The sequence below is a fragment of the Enhydra lutris genome, unplaced genomic scaffold (assembly GCF_002288905.1).
Source record: "Enhydra lutris kenyoni isolate GAN:26980312 unplaced genomic scaffold, ASM228890v2 scaffoldscaffold2, whole genome shotgun sequence".
In the NCBI taxonomy this organism is placed as follows: Eukaryota; Metazoa; Chordata; class Mammalia; order Carnivora; family Mustelidae; genus Enhydra; species Enhydra lutris.
The window spans coordinates 68,720,971-68,738,145 of NW_019154086.1; the positions used below are offsets into that span (position 1 = coordinate 68,720,971).

Consider the following 17,175-nt stretch of genomic DNA (forward strand, 5'->3'; position numbering starts at 1 on the left):
GTTTGATAGATAAGCCCGAGTCCTTTAAAAGGGACAGATAGGTTTTAATATTTCCAAGAAGACTAGCTACTGAACCAGACCCCCTAGGAAACAAACTGGTTGCACACATTCATTTCTTCTCTTCTTCCGAGAACATTAATGCAAGTGTTTCAAGTGTTTTACACTTTTAAGAAGTGTTACGAACACAAACCTGCATATCAGATAAATTTTTAGAGCAATCAGACCACCCCAGAATAACTTAAAATGGGTTTTGTTAATTGGGTTGTAGCTTGGATGAAGTCATATTTAAATTAAATGCTGAATCAGTGTGAAAGAAACCTTAGAACCTGCGAAAGAGCTTTTAAATGAATATGCAGTTCAGGAACACCGTAAAGAAAGAGATGGTTTTGTGAAAATGAGCTCTAATAATTTAATGTGACTTATAAAGATAATGTGAATTTGAAGCAAGAGTGAAAAATAAGGCAAAAGAAAGAGAATGGTAGGAGCAAAAATTGTGGTTGATTCATAAATGAACTCAGAGTTTCATAGTGTGTGTCTTAAGGGAAGATTTGGATTTGAAGGTAGAATTAATTATATTATATTATTTTGGATAATATCCTGGTCTAGATTAATGCAATCAGATGATTATTGCTCATTTGTACAAAAGATGGTGTGTCTTTGGGAAAGTAATTAATTGCATGTTGGTCCCCAAGTAATCAATGTAATATGCCATCCTGACCGAAATAATCAAATTATTCAAGTTATTAGGTTCATTTGATTCTCTCTTGACATTATCTCTTACCCCTTTTATGCAGTATATTTAGTGGTAAAATTTCTACTTGATTCTTGTGGATTAACCATTTATTATATAGCAGAACCCTATTTTATATGAAATAGTCTGAACTTGTTGCGGGTACAGATAGAATGACTTTATTTTTAATATACTTTATTGGCTATTACTTCTCTGCACCTTGCTGGCATCTCAGGTAGATCCCACAGCTTTTTGGATACTTTTGAGTTATTGGTCAACCAGCCAATCAATCAGCAACCATATATAGACACACATACATGCATACATACATACAAAACACTCACTTTGATGATGGAGATTCAAGTATAAAGTAGAGACTGATTTAAGTGTGTCTTCACTTTTCTCACCTCAGTCTTAAATCCTGAATTGTGGAAATTGTCCTAGGAAAAAGGTAAAATCTGCTCTAGTACATGCCTCTCTCCTACCCTCCTCTATTCCACCAGGTTCAGGGACAAGAGATGGATGGGGAGGATTAGGGAAAGAACTGGCAAAAGTCTTTTCGGTGATACGTGTTTTAGTTCTTTTGGTTGGTTGATGTCCATTGGGTGGCAGGTAGGCCTGGTGTCATGGGCATTAAACCAGTATCCTTACACAAGGTCTCACCTATGGGTTTAATGCTCACAGTTGCCATCTTGAATTTCTTAATAATGTAATCTTTGAATGCCTTTTGTAAGCGAAGTCTGTTGGAACAATGGCCCACGTACCAAGGCCCAGGACGTGCAGTTCTGCTTCTGGCCCTGTGGGATGGGTTCTGGACCTTGCTTTCATGCTCCCCTCTTCCAGCCCCACTGGAGCCCCACGCTACCCCCGGCCCTGATGGGGACCTATATACCAATCCACACATTCCACAGTACTTCCCTGTCCTAGTCTGATGGTGCCATGCTGTGTTTAAAGAAGTCCTGGACTGGAGCAAGGCTGTCACCCACCCCCTATGCAGGGACGGTATGAGCCCTGGCTAAGAGGTGACAATTTCCTGAGTTTGGCCAATCTGCTTTGGGTTGGGGCCCTGACCAGTGCATCAGGAAGATTTATTTCCCCATCCCCGGCCTGGGCACAGCAGTATTGGTCCAGTGGTTAGCAGGAGGGGGTACTCAGTAGCCTGTGAGCCATGTGCTTCGGTGTGAATGTGGATGCTGAGTGCCACTACAGGGCCGTCCTATGCCTGTGAAGGTATGCACTCACCTTTCAAGTAGTCCTGTGTTTGCTAGAACATGAGATTGAATAGCAAAAAAAAAAAAAAACAAAAACCAAAAAACAAAAACAAAAAACACCACCATTATAGTGAAGAGAGAATCTGCAAAGGAAATAAATCATTCTATATTTTAGTACTTTTAATGGCACTTCCCCTTACCTTTGGAACAAAGCATTTATGTTTTCATTTTTTACACAGCCCTGCCAATGATGTGGTCGTTCCTGGTGGCGGGTCTTTAGAGGTCTACACACTGTGGTTCATTGAAGTTAACCCTGAGATCTCTGACTGACCTCATGTGATTTCATACTCCTTTTCCATCCATGCCAAAGTTTATGCATCTATTTTTATAAATAACAGGAGTCTATAATTTTCTTTTTTTAAGAGTTATTTTCCTTTTCTATATTCAGAAGCAGTTTATGTAAAGTATATTTTTCTCTTCCTTGAAAGTTCAAAAAGATTCATTAGTAGTTCTGTCAGTTCCCAACTACCGCCACCTTAGAGATCAAGCAATTGGTCATTATTAGGTCATTATGATAAAAATTTTAAGGAAAGATAAGTTAATGAATGTGCCATCACAGTGTGAGTTTCTCTCAACCATCTCTACATGCTGTGCTCATGTCCCAGGAAACATTTTCAGTAGGATCCTGTTTACTTTTTTTTTTTTAAGATTTTGTAATTTATTTGACAGAGAGATCATAAGCAAGCAGAGAGGCAGGTGGGAGGGGGGAGCAGGCTCCCTGCTAAGCAGAGAGCCCGATGTGGGCCTCGATCACAGGACCCTGAGATCATGACCTGAGCTGAAGGCAGAGGCTTAACACACTGAGCCACCCAGGCGCCCACCTGTTTATTTTTTAACAAAGCAATCCAAGAAGCATGAACGTAAAGGACCTATGTGGGAGCGTATCTTATTTTTATAAGAATCATGGACAAGGGGCACCTGGGTGGCTCAGTGGGTTAAAGCCTTCCGCTTGGGTCATGGTCCTGGGATCGAGCCCTGCATCAGGCTCTCTGTTCAGCGGGGAGCCTTCTTCCTCCTCTCTCTCTGCCTGCTTCTCTACCTACTTGTGATCTCTGTCTGTCAAATAAATAAATAAATAAGTAAATCTTAAAAAAAAGGAATCATGGACGAGTTTGTTTCAGGGTTTATGGGTAACATATTTAGTGACAAAACTCTGAGGAAAACAGTCACTGGTCAAAACCCAGGGTGTACTTTATTTATTTACTTTTTAAACTTTTTTAAAAAATATTTTTGGATACTTGAGAGAGAGAGAGAGCACAAAAAAGGGGAGGAGCATAGGGAGAGGAAGAAGCAGACTCCCCACTGAGCAGGGAGCTCAATGCTGGGTTGGATCCCAGGATTCAAGATCATGACCTGAGCCAAAGGCAGAAGCTTCATCAACTGAGCCATCCAGGCGTTCCCCAAGGGTGTATTTTAATCTGCAGGTGCTTGGCTATTGAAGAAGGGAGGTCTGAAGTATCATTTATTTAAAAAGTTAAACAGCCTATCACTGCCTTTCCTGTAGATGTAGGCTGTAAAAGAAATTAGACTGTAAGCAAGACAAGAAAATGGGAATACTAACCCAATCCAATTTTGTAAGCATTGAGTAACTACACTGTGCAAAGCTCTGTCCTAGTTTTCAGAACAAATGAAAGCAATTTCCTGGCTCGAAAGAGTTTATTTATTTATTTAAGGTTTACTTATTTATATATAGAGAGAGAGGGTGAGAGAAGCTTCATCAGACTCTCTACTGAGCATGGAGTCCAATGGGAGGCTTGATCTCAGGACCATGAGATTGTGACCTAAGCCAAAACCAAGGGTTGGATGCTCAACGGACTAAGCCAAGCAAGTGCTCCATAGCTCCATGGAGTTTAAAACATAGTTATAGAAATATGTAAAATGTAATTCCAAACAGTAATTGTATACTTTTTTCAAGTCAGTTGGATTGATTTCAATGAGATGTATCACAACTATAACTTTGGGATACTTCAGCCTGGGTCATTAAAAAAAAAAAAATGTGTGCTTCCGAAGTTACCATAAGTCCAACCAAGATTATTCCATGGTAATATGGCTATGTTGGTTAGAAGGTGACTTGCTGGAGGAGTGTAGTCAATGAAGTGAAACATATATGTGTAAAAGGCTCAGTTGCATTTAATTCATTCTATGAATCATGTTCAAGATGTTGTAGTGGATTTAACAATAATGTCTCTGAGAATAGCATTTGAAGGTTTTTTTCTAAAAGATTTTATTTATTTATTTGACAAAGACAGTGAGAGAGGGAATACAAGCAGGGGGAGCAGAAGAGGGAGAGGGAGAAGCAGGCTCCCCGCTGAGCTGGGATCCGGACCTGGGGCTCAGTCCCAGGACCCTGAGTTCATGACCTGAGCAGAAGGCAGATGCTTAAGGACTGAGCCACCCAGGTGCCCCTAGCATTTTAAAGTTTTAACATTCTTCTCCCTGCCTTATCTCACCTGAGACTCACAGCAGCTTTGTGAGTTGGACAAATTAAGCAAAATTAACCATTTTTACACATGCAGAAATTGAGGTCCGAAAAGAGTTGATAGCCTGGGGTTTTGACTTAAGTCCCAGATCTACTCTCCAGTGGTTGTATAACTTTGAGCAAGTTATTTAACCTTGTTATGTTTTGGCTTCCTTATATTATATAAATTGTTTCCAAAAGTTAGGATGATAGTAATTATGGCACAGATATTTAATAAAATCATATATAAGATAGAAATTACTTAGATCTTTTCTGGACCAAAGTGAATACAAATACATAGGGGGCACTATTCACACAGTTTAAAACAATGTCCGTGCTTTCTGGAATTCTGCAATGTCATAGTCCTATAAAATAAAAGTAAGTTTGGAAACAAAAATTCCTAATACAAATATTAGTCACTTTACAAGCTCCTCAGTGTATATAGACTGAATGAATGATTCCAGTCAGACTGATTTTTCTTGTAATATCCTGTGGAAATTGGTGCACAGATCCTTAGGCTTATAGAATCTGAGAGCCAATAGGGATAAGAATCGTTTGGTTCAATCTCACTTTATAAGTAAGGAAATTGAGCATTAGCAAAAAGAGAAAGCTAAGTTCATATACTGGGCATCTCCTCCCCTGAGTTAGATCCAGTAACCTTAAAAAAGACACTCACACACCATGATTCTAAGATTCTTCATGCCCATCCTGAGTGGAGGTGGAGGAAGGACAGAGATGTGCTGGTGCAGCCTGAAGCCCAGGCAGGGCTGCCTCAGTGGGGAGCAGCAGTGAGGTGCTCCCTAGGAGGAACTGCTTAGGAGATCACAGGAGAGGATGAAAAACTTGGCTTTGAAAGGGCAACACAAAGGTCATAAACACAAAGCACCCCTGCAGGACTGCAGTTTATTTTTTTGTAAGAATCCTAGACAAGTCTATTCAGGTTTCTGTCCAAGACAAGATAAGGATGGAAACCTCTGCTCTCTCCTATCATCTCAGCATCTTGCTCCCAGGCTCCACAGGAGGATCACTAGGCTATTGGATTCAGATATGTGGGGGCTTCTGCAGGCTTTTCTGGGCAGGGCTGGGTCCCTAACCATCCATGACTTGGCTATCTATGACATTGTTTTCATGTCATAGATATGAAAACATATTTTGTTTCATTTTACAGAAACAAAATAACCGACTTCTTAATAACTCTGGAATAAATAAGCTGGAGACGGTGGAGCAGACTGCTGCTTGTCCTCTGGAAGAACTTTAAACTCAAAGGACTAAAAGCAAAAGATGAACAAACCAATTACTCCCACAGTAGGTTAGGAAGGTCATAGATGCTGGAAGCTCTTCTCTCTCCTCCTCTCCTTTTCCTCACTTTCTCTCCCTCCTCCTTTTCTTTATAGGCATGCCAGCTGCCGTGTTTAGATCTAAAAGAATGAGCATGACTTTCGTTTCATTTTGTTTTGTTTTGCCTGTCATGTTAAGAAATCTGGATTATAATGAAAATATCAGAGAGAACACACTGAAAGACAAAATTTGCAACAGGAGAACTCCTATACACAATGAATGATTTTCCCCAGCAGAGCTGACTTCAATATGTACTTTGGTTCAGTTAGACATCTTAGGGGCTATTCTATATTCTGGGAAATGGCTTTTTGTGTTGACATTGAGACTTTTCTTCACGACAAACACAAAGTACTGCTTTTCCATGTAATGGACATGGGTAAGAATTTACCATTTTTTGAATCCTCGTAACATCAATACTGTTCTTACATTATCTTGAGTGGATGTTTTGTAGTCAAAATAAAAAGGAAAGGACATTACCAATATAATGTCAACTGGATTAGAGGGATTTTTTTTTTTTTTGGTAGTCTTTTATGAAGACAGATCTTTCTGAAAAAGTCTTTCCTGAAAGACAGATCTTCCAGATCTAAACGTGATCTTGTGCAAGCTAACCTCTCCAGACTCCGCTTCCTCTGCTGTAAATGGAGGTATGCACAAGGTTGAAGAGAGGATGAAGTGAAGAGCAGATGAAACACTTGGCAGGTCCTGCTAGCAAGGACTCAATTCAAGTTTTGCTATTACTGTTAGTTTTGGACAAGTGTTAGACAAGGATATACTTTGTTTCCATTTGCTCACCTGTCAGAAATAGGCATTGGTCTTAGTCATTTTGACAGAATGAAATAATTTCCTTTGGGTCTTCTTTGGCTGTCTACAGAGCAAAGGAAACACGCCAGAGCAGAGATGTGCCCTTGAACCCGGTGTCCGGTTAGTCCAGCCTCCCCACCCAAACGTTTCTAATACTGAGTCAGACGTACAGAGCGTTAGGCCGAAATGAAAAAATTGCTGAACTTCCAGTATCCTTTTAAACCAAGATTAATTCTCACTGCGGGAGCAACGCGATATAAATCACCGTTGACAATACAAAACAGCACATCATAGCATAGAGAGCCCAAAAGAAAGCGATGGGAGCACCTAGACCTCTAGATCCCTAAACTTGGACGGCTCACCTCGCCTCTCTGGGCCTCAATTTCCCCACAGTAAGAACCCGGTTGTACTAAAACTGTTGCCCCAAATCCAGAGGCTCATCCGCCTCCAACTAAAAACAAAACAAAACACAAACACAAGAACCATCTATGTCCTTTAACACTAAAGGGGAAAACAGGCTGGCGTGAACACCGAACCCGCACGGGTACCCGGGAACCAGAAGCACGCACCACCGAATCGAAGGGGAGGGGCGGGAAGGCGGCGGCGGGAGCAGGAGCCTGAGCGGGCCGCCCCCTAGCGTGAGCACGCCGGCCCGCCCCGCCCCGCCCCGCCCCGCCCCCAGCCACCGCCCCGCCCGCTCGCGGCCGCGCGCAACAGGCCGAGCTGGGTGAGTGCAGCGGTCTCCGCCTGCTGTCCCGCGCAGCCCCTGGCGGGGTCGTGAGCGCTCTTCCACCGCCAGAGTGCGGGTGCGGGTGGGGCCTGGGGGGAGACCTGAGAGCCGAGCCCCCGGGAGCCTCGGGGGCCCGGGCTGGCGGGCGCTGGTGCTTTCGGGACCGGGGACGCGCGCTGACGCGCTCCGTGATTACGGGGACCGGGGCAGGGAGGACAAGCCGGGTCTGGTGCTGCCCGGATGGAGGGGTCGGGTCACGAGTGACCTGGGCACCGAGAGTGGCCCCCGTGAGCCGCCGGTGGTCTGGAGACTGGGACGAGCGCTCGGAAAGTTTGGAGGCTCGGCAGGGAGAGTGACGCTCGCCCTGGCCCCGGCGGCAGGCTGCCTGGGAGCGCGGCCTCCACGTGGGCTGTGCTCCTGGCATCTGGTCGGGCCTAGGAGACAGGCTTCCCAGCTGGGGAACTAGCAGCCCGTGCTGCAGAGCAGGGCAGCCCCGGCCCTCCATCCCGCCCTAACTTTAAAATTCCAGCCCCCACGTGCAGTTCACTCAGCACGTGTGACTAGCCTGGTGGCCCGACAGTGGGTTGTCCAACAGGTTAGTAAGGCCAGGTTGCTGACTGTTTTCAGGAAGCAGGGGCCTGGGAGTCACAGGATGTGATTAGTCCACTAATTAATTGTAAATTCGGCGCCAGGCCATTGATTTCACTGGACTCGCGTTTAAGTGGAGGAGCCTGATTTTCCCAGCCTCTGCCACAGTCTCTTGGATGGATGCTTTTGCCTCTCCCGCCTCATCCTTTTGAACGCCCTGCGTCACCAAAATACGTGAATGTGGTATAATCCATTTTCTCCTTAAAATGCAGCAAAGAAGATAACTGCCAATTACAGCCTTAAGTCAACAAGAGAATCAGTTTTCCCTCTGGATAAATGTTTCTGTTGAGCAAAAAATGGTTTAGGTCCGCCTAGGCGACCTCCTTACAGGTGATATTTCTGTCCTGTGTGTGTGCTTTTGAGCAGAATTTGACTATCCTCGGTGTGAATGGATCCAAAATTCCTGTGGGGAATTTACTACATTCATGTGGATTTCTAGGCCCCAGCTACCAGAAGGACTAATCCAATAGGCTTCATATGGGGCCCAGAAATGTGCATGCAAACAAGTGTTCCTGGTGACTACCCTGTAAAACACACCTCTGGAGATGATAAAGACACACCACTGAGGGCTAATGTGCCATTCAGCTCTGACAGTGCAGTGGAAAACTCAAGCTACAACTGCCATCAGAACAATCCCCACTGATTAAACTATTTCCCCCCCAACCCTGTTTTGTGTAAGGGTTTTGAGGACTTTTCTCTAAAATTATATATAAAAGATGAAAAAGGAGAATTCTGCAGACATTTCTTGGGGACCCATGTGCCACATTCTGTGCTGGGCTCTGGTAACGTGCAGATAGCTGTTGCCCTCAAGCTGTGTTGACTTCTTGTCAGGGAATATTTCTACAGAAAAGGAGGTTAGGACACTTAAAAATATAAAGGCTCTGTTTATATTTATCAGCCGTGGAGTGGTTATCAGTATTGATTTTATTGTAGGGTTCATTCTTTAAAGTTGGTTAGATTAGTTTTTTTTTTTTTTTTAATTTATGGACAGCTAGTAAAATATGAACTGAGTTTTGGTTTAATCTTTTTATACTTTAATGTTTATAGTCAACTCAGATTGGGAGCATTTGATTTAACCTTAAAACTTGAAATATAATTGATATATAACATTACTTTCAGGTATATAACATGATTTTCTATTTGTATACATTATGGGATACCAGTTGCTGTTTGTTTTTTGTTTGTTTTAAGATTTTATTTATTTATTTATTTGAGAGAGAGTGAGCAAGAGAGGAGAGAGCATAAGCCAGGAGCGGAGCACAGGGAGAGGGAGGAGCAGATTCCCCACTGAGCAGGGAGCCCACTGTGGGACTATATCCCAGGACCCTGGGATCATGACCTGACCCAGGGACCCCCCCCATTACTTTTTCTTTCTTTTTTTTTAAAGATTATATTTATTTATTTGATGCAGAGAGAGATCACAAGTAGGCAGAGAGAAAGGGGGGTAAGCAGGCTCCCTGCTGAGCAGGGAGCCTGATGCGGTGTTCATCCCAGGACCTTGAGACCATGACCTGAGCTGAAGGCAGAGGCTTAATCCTCTGAGCCACTCAGGCGCACCCCCCCCCTTTATTTTTTTAAATTTTTTTTTTTTTTCCTTTTTCCTGTAGCTTTATAAAAATATTTACTCTAACTTCTGTTTGGGTGGTCTTTGAGGTTTATGGTCTGGCTTGTGTTGGCTTTACTTTTCTAGACAAAGGTTTTTCTTGTTTAATTACTATATTTTTTAGATTCTGAGATAGTCTCTTTTACTTTTTCTAAAATTGTGATGCATCTTAAGATTTTTACATGTTTAATGTGGTAGGGTGTGTCATCTCTTCTCTCCTCCACCCCCAAAAGCTGTTGAAAAGAATGGTTGTCTTACAATATGGGTAGTGTGAGAATCAGAGAAATAGTATATTTTCCTGGTAACCTCTTAGCCAGTTTCCAATTAACTGAGCCTCAAATCATTTCAATATGAACATAGAAAAACAAGATATGCTGTAACTTTTGGCAGTGTGAGTAGTGAAATTTATATTCTAACAAAAGCATTTGTTATGCAGTCAGTGCTGGGTTTATTGGTGATTATAGATGGGAAAAATGCTTTAAGTGATTTTATTTTCAGCTTAAGTATTTTGTGTACTTCATTTAACCACACTTCCTGGAGAATGTGCTTATACTGTATTTATAAATTGTGCTTAAAGAAAAGCCTTTTATTGTCCTCTTCCTGCTGTCCACATCCCTTAAATAAATTTTAAACTGACCAATTGTGAGAGATAAGAGATGTATGGCTAACGATGAAATTACTTTTTCATTATAGGATACCTTAATGATACAAACCTTCTGAACCAATTTAACACTTTTTAAAAATTGGGAACAATGTGTTGGGGGTCTCTAAGACCATCCCTAGGTTCAGTCATTTGCTAGGACTCACAGCTGATTCATGAAAGCAACAGACTAGGTGCTTAATTGGCCCAGCAACTAGTTGTGACAGTACATGTGAAATATTGCCAACCAGGGAGGCTCATCAGACACTTCAGAACTCAGGGTTTTTATTGGGGGCCGACCATGTAGGCATCCTCTGCCTGGCACTGAGCCCCAACCAGAATTTCAGACTCCCAGAAGGAAAACTGGTGTTCGTTATAAACCACAGTGCATAAACAATATAGGCACAGTGAGTTACTTTTATTAATTAAAGGTGGTGGGAATGTTCCTGAAATCTAAGTTCTCAGACAATAGCCAAACACGGGGCCTTTCGAAGGACAGGCAGTAACTCTTCTGCACTGGTTGTGGTCTTTACTGAATCTGTCTTCATAGCTCCTTGTCTCTATACCACATCTGGGTTCTAAGTACTAGCAATACTTTGTCTCACTGAAGCCTTGATTCTTCAGTTGAGAAATCAAACTGGTCTCGGGAACTTAGGAGGAATAGGGAACATTTTCAGAAAATGTGACTTATGGATGACATATCCTAAAACTCTGAAAAAAATTTTTCCCCCTAAGCTGAAGCCCTCACTCCTCCGATGCAAGCTTTTAGTGTCGATTTGTAATCGTTTTCCACCTCAGTCCTGTGTTTTCCTATCAAAAGCACTTGATTTGAGCTGTTTATGGGTACAAAATTTAGAAGCTAAAATAAGGCCACTAGAGTTTTTGTATATTTTGATGTTTCCACTTCCTAAATTGCTCCATTTACATTTGGGTTCACTTATAAATTAGTTGTTACAGTGTGTAACACGTATTTCCAGGGTACTTTTTTGCCAGGCCAGACCACTAATTCTACTTAGTTCGCTGTGTAGCTGAAATACACCTTAGTTATAATAACAAAAGAGCAGAAAACAGTGTCTTAAAATTCTGCTAACCCTACAAAACAGTAAACCATAACATCGGTAAGTTACTGGACTTTGGGAAAAATTGTTTTTTATAAACATAATGGTTCTTAGCCTTTTTGGGGGCCAAAAACTCCTTTAAGAATTGGCTGAGAGCAATGTGCCTACCCCCAAATATACAGATACACATACACTTTGAAATAGAATCTTGCAGTTTCTGGAAAGTAATTTGAAATACCATCCTTGAATCCCATGTGAAAGACAGCAGCATCATAAATGTGACAGTAGTTGCGGTTTGGGGGCTGTTCTGAAAGAGGCTCAGCAAAGCTGGGGGTGTCGCTACTCAGATGTGGGCTGTGGACCAGCAGCAGCATTATTACCTGGGAGCTTGTTAGAAATGCAGAACCTTACCCTGCCTCAGCTCTAGCTGCCCAGATGATGGGCGTACATGTTAAAGTTGGGGAGAGCACTGTGTCTGAGGTTACTGATGTTGGTATTTTATTGTGTCTTCTCTTAGTTGAAAAGTTAAAACTTTTTAAAGATGGGATATACCTATCTTTAGCTTTTACTCTGCAGCCTCTAACTCGTGTTTTTTTGTTTTTATTTGTTTGTTTTTTTAATGGGAGCTGGGTTTCCCATAACGTAGCAATTTTCAAGAATAAGATGCAAATCAAAAGTGAGGAGGTTTATGTGGTGAGGAAAAGATTTGGGAACAGGCAGCTTCTTGCTCCCGCCACCAGGTGACGCCACTGGTCCAGGGCACATTGGTCGCCTTCCTGAACAGCAGTTGGGGGTGGTGCTGTGCCGAGGAGCACTTGGCAGTGGGCCTCTCTTAGTAGTTCTCAAGGCAAGTGTTTGTAACTCAAGAATACATCTAATTAGGTTTGGGAGCTGGTGCTGACAGAAGCCAAATTTGGGATTTTTGACTGCCGTGTCAGCGGTTGCTGGCTGAACCTGTGACCCAGAACTGCCCAGATAGCAGAACCATTCATTTGGGATCATTATACCTCCTAATAAACAGACAACGAATTTCATGACTTGGTGCTGATGTACAAGAAAAACATGCTTTCCTTTAGATGAATATGTAATCGGAGTGGTTGAGGCTGAATCCTATCTTGGGACTTGTGGTGTTGGCTGGAGGCTCTGTCACATCCCAGAGGAGATGGCATTGACTTCCAAATTCTCCTGAAAGTGTCATGGTCACACAAGCTGTGTGTGCATGATCTGCTAACACAGACACTGGCACTCCTAGTTAGCCTAACCATGTGTGTGCTTTGTTCTTTGGTAGGTCCATTTCCTCACTGCTTTGTCTTGAGGACGCAATGATGCCGAAGAAAGCAAAGCCCACAGGGAAGGGGAAGGAAGAGGGATCTGTTCCCTGTAAGCAGTTGAAGATGGAGGCAGCTGGTGGACCCTGCTCCACTTTGAATTTTGAAAGCCCCAGTGATCTCTTTGAAAGTTTAATTTCCCCCATCAAGACAGAGACTTTCTTCAAGGAATTCTGGGAGAAGAAGCCCCTTCTCATTCAGAGAGATGACCCTGCAGCGGCCACATACTACCAGTCTCTGTTCAGGCTGTCAGATCTGAAGATTCTGTGCAGCCGGGGTATGTACTATGGAAGAGACGTGAATGTTTGCCGCTGTGTCAACGGGAAGAAGAAGGTTTTAAATAAAGATGGCAAAGTGCACTTCCTTCAGCTGAGAAAAGATTTTGACCAGAAAAGAGCAACAATTCAGTTTCACCAACCTCAGAGATTTAAGGTAACAGGTTCTCCCCATCACAGAATCATTTCGTGTGTTAAAGTGCTAACATGTGGCCCCAGATCAGCTCAGGGATGAACCTGGGATGATTAGCGTCCTGCCAGTTTGAATGCTCTTTAAATCCATTCCAAATTAGGAGATCTTGTGTTATCTTTTGGCTAAACTGTTAGAATCACGCAACAAGTCAGGGGGACATAATTCGGTGTCATCACACTGCAAAAACTGTATTGCAAGTTTATAAATTAACATTAAACCTCCAGGAGCATGTTCTGTGGGTGGTTTATGTTTCGGTGTGTATGGTAGACATTTCTATTGGGTTTGTCCTGTCATTATAATTTAAGACATGATAGTATCAGGGTGATCATTTTCTTCTTGAAGTTGGTTCCCTTTACTGCTCACATCGAGCTAAGTAGAGGCTTCCGAGCTGTGACCAGATAAAGTACCAGCTGCATGTTTAAGAATGAGACTTTACAATGAGACTTATTAACAGCCTCCAGGTAACTTGGAGGGTGTGGGTCCTGGAACTACTCCTAGGGAGGCCATCATAGGTGGAAAGTAGCTTTGATTTGCAAGCCTGGGAGTCTTGGCTCACTTTTTATTTATTTTATATCAGGCTTAACATTCAAGAAATAATTGACTTTCTCTCTGCTCAGTTTCTGCTTCATAAAATAGAATCTTAGCTAATCTGCTTTTGTAGAGGTTTGAGATCTTTAGATGACAGGTGGCCCAGAACAAATGAGGGCCTCTTTTCAGTTCAGAAATCCCCTTTCATGACCCATGGCTGAACCAAAATGGCAGCATGGGAGGAGGAGGAGAGCTGTTTTTGAGGTTCCCTGGTGAGGATTCTGGCTGTGTGATGGCTCCTGGGACTTTGTCATCCGTTATCAGTACTGTTTCCTATGACTGAATTTAGTTGCTTTGTTAGAGACCATTGGCCAGATCTAGTGAATGCCTTTTCCTCTCTTGTCCAGAGTAACTTGAACCTATTTGTGCTCTGGATAAAGTATAAGTATTCTTAGATGTTCAGTACAAGTCCTGATTTCAGATAGTCCATCTCATGCAGTCATAAGAAGTTGAATTGTTCCTGGAATGCCAACCTTTTGGCCCAAACACTGAAAAATAATTTACAAATAACTCGCCAGACCAAGTCATGATTTTAATTCAGGAAATATGGATACCATGGTGCTTCTCTCTGAGCTAGTCCTTGACTCTTTCCTTGGATAGAAGCAGCACTTTTTTTTAAAAGTGGGTTTTAGACACAATAACTATGAACATAAAAGGTCAACGAAGTTGATTATATGTAATTTGGTAACAAATTAGTAAAGGCTATCATTTGCCATATGAGTGGTGTCCTTAGTGGCTGTCATTACTCTATTCTAGAATCATCTTGGGCTTTTCCCTGCTCATCTCTTAAGTCCTGCCCATTTCTCCTCTGATTCCAGGTGGCCAAGAATGTATTTTCTTTGCCCTGTTGACTCAGCTCTTTGGCCAGGTTTAGGAAAGTGGGAAGGATGAGCTTTCTCGGTCTAAAGTCAGCCCCCTGGCTAGACTGGGATGTACCCTGCTAATTTTCTCTTTCCACCACTTGAGAGACCTATAGGAGCTCACCCTCTTACAGTGGATGCTGGGTTCTAAATAGTTTATTATGAGGAGGTTTAGTGTGTGTGTGTGTGTGTTTAGGAATGTGCATATTAATATCAGGATAGTAAAAGTCTAGAGGCAGTTCATCACTGGCTAGGTTGAGAGACTGTTAGAGTAGACAGTGTCTTATTTGTTGAGTTTCAGAATGTGTACAAATTCTTACTCTAGTTGGTCTGGAATGAATAAGGAGGTAATCAGAGAGCCCTAAGTTGTTCCCCACCTTCTTTGGATAATCCATATGCCAGAGGTCTGAGTGTGTTTACCAAATCCACATGTGTTCACTTATGAATTGTCTTTTTTTATATTATTTATTTATTTGAGATAGAGAGCAGGAGCAGGGGAAAGGTGGAGGAAGAGGGAGAAGTAGACTCTCCCCATAGAGCACAGAGCCCAATCCCAGAAGCCCAAGATCATGACCCAAGTTGAAGTCAGATGCATAATCTACTGAGGCACGCAAGTGCCCCACTTTGGAACCTTCTAACAGACATTTGAAATGAGGCATTCACTGTGGTCTCTATTTTGTATATGAAAACATTGGAGTTCAGAGCTATGGACCTTTTCCATAACTGCTAAGTAAGGACTTCTGACTCCAAATCTGAGGCATTTTCCTGCCATACTTTTAAAGATGTTGATTGCTACATAGCAGGGCTTTGCCATGTTTGTTTTTGCCTTTCTTTAGGTGTACCCATGGGCTTCTGGTTCCACAAGCAGTTGCATTCAGTTTTGATTTTTATGAGTAGGTCAGTGGAGAGAGAAGGTTGTACCTGTCTAGGGGAGAAGCTTCCACCTTCCCTTTTCACTGCTCTGGGGTCCTCACTGGCATCTCCAGACAAGGTTGGGAAGCCTGACTTAAAGAAGACAGATTTTGATTGCCAGGGTGGCTCAGTCAGTTAGGTGTCTGCCTTTAGCTCAGGTCATGATCCTGGGGTCCTGGGATCAAGTCCTGCATTGGGCTCCCTGCTCTGCAGGAAGCTTGCTTCTCCCTCTGCCTCTCTCTCTCTCTCTGTCTCATGAATAAATAAATTTTTTAAAAAATCTTAAAAAAAAGACAGGTGTTTTGTTTTAAGATTTTATTCATTTATTTGACAAAGAAGGCAGGAGGAGCAGGAGAGGGAGGAAGAGGCTCCCTGCTTGGCAGAAAGCCAGACATGGGGCTCAATCCCAGTACCCTGGGATCATGACCTGATGCTTGAGCGGGGAGCCCAGATGCTTGAGCGGGGAGCCATAAAGTCACCCATCTGGTGCTGAGATGCCTCTCAGGCCATCAGAAGGAGTAGCCCTGGTTTTCTAATGGTTCCAGTTATAGTATGCGTGTAATTACAGAGCCAGATCCTATTGGCCCCTCCCTGGTATAAATTAGGCTCTTTGGGGGCTCTCTTAACTCCTTGGAGCTACTCAGAAGCCATTAAGTTATTCTTCCTCTGTTAAGTAGAGCCCTTGATCTATAAATGGATCAGTAGCCCAGTGGTCTTTATAAAAGTGTCTCCCAAATTGCTTTTCCTACTGACCTAATTCTTTCCCACTTGATACTTTTAATACTGTAGATCCTTTTTCAGTCAAATGGTAAGACTGACTCCCAAGCTGTGGTCATTGGCTGACTCCCTAAATTTTTAAAAATACATTTTAGTGTCTTTTGTATGCCAAGCACTGTACATTCGTATCCTTGAGACTGAATGTCTTTAATATCCGTTAGTGTCCTCGTAGTGACTTTTGTTTCCTTTAAGATGATTCCTAAAGAGGCAGTATGGGGCCAGGGCTAAAGGGCTCCAGCCAGGCTGCCTGGATTTCAATCCTGGCTCCATCATATCTTAGCTGTGTGTTCTCGTGCTTTGGTTTCCTCATCTGTGAACTGGACATTAAGACATTGCTCCCCTTACGGGACAGGGTTGTTGGGAAGGTTATATAACCAGGGTATGTAAAGCACTTAGAAACAGGGCTTGGCAGAGAACGGGGGCTAATACCTGCCTGGCCTGACTGCTCCCCACCTCTCCTCATCTGCTGGGCAAATCAGCATTCATAGTCTCTCTCTCAGGAACAACTATAGAACTCTCCCTGCACACCCCCACACCGCTCCCCACCTGCAAAAAAATTCTTGTTCTTTAACAAGTCTTTCCCATTTCAGTAAGGTGAAGCAGGCGCTAATTAATTACCCAGCCAAATCTAGAAGGGTTTTAATCCCCTTCCCCTTCCCAAACCCCGTCGTACTTCATCATAATCCCTCACACTCTGTGCTACTTCCAGGGTGCATCTCCACCTCCTCTTCCCCCCACCAACCTGCTCATCTCTGGCCTGGGCTCCTGCCTTAATAGCTTCCTGACTGATGTCTCTTCATTTTCTCCAGGCCACTCTCCACACAGTAGCCAGAGTGAGCTTTCAGAAATATACATTACCTCTCAACTCTATGGTCAACTAATCTTTGACAAATCAGAAAAGAATGTCCAATGGAAAAAAGACAGTCTCTTCAACAAATGGTGTTGGGAAACTTGGACAGACACTG

At 42.9% G+C, this 17,175-nt stretch overlaps 1 protein-coding gene across 1 annotated transcript in view; it reads left to right on the forward strand.

The window, feature by feature from the left end:
- The first annotated feature begins 7,310 nt into the window (after positions 1-7,310).
- The window catches only part of LOC111147334 (ribosomal oxygenase 2), a 30,809-nt gene continuing 20,944 nt past the window's right edge, over positions 7,311-17,175 (forward strand). The window contains exons 1-2 of the mRNA XM_022503330.1: positions 7,311-7,325; positions 12,566-13,037. Coding sequence (XP_022359038.1) covers positions 12,600-13,037 — 438 coding nt within the window. The 5' untranslated portion in view covers positions 7,311-7,325; positions 12,566-12,599. The remainder of the gene's footprint in view (positions 7,326-12,565; positions 13,038-17,175) is intronic.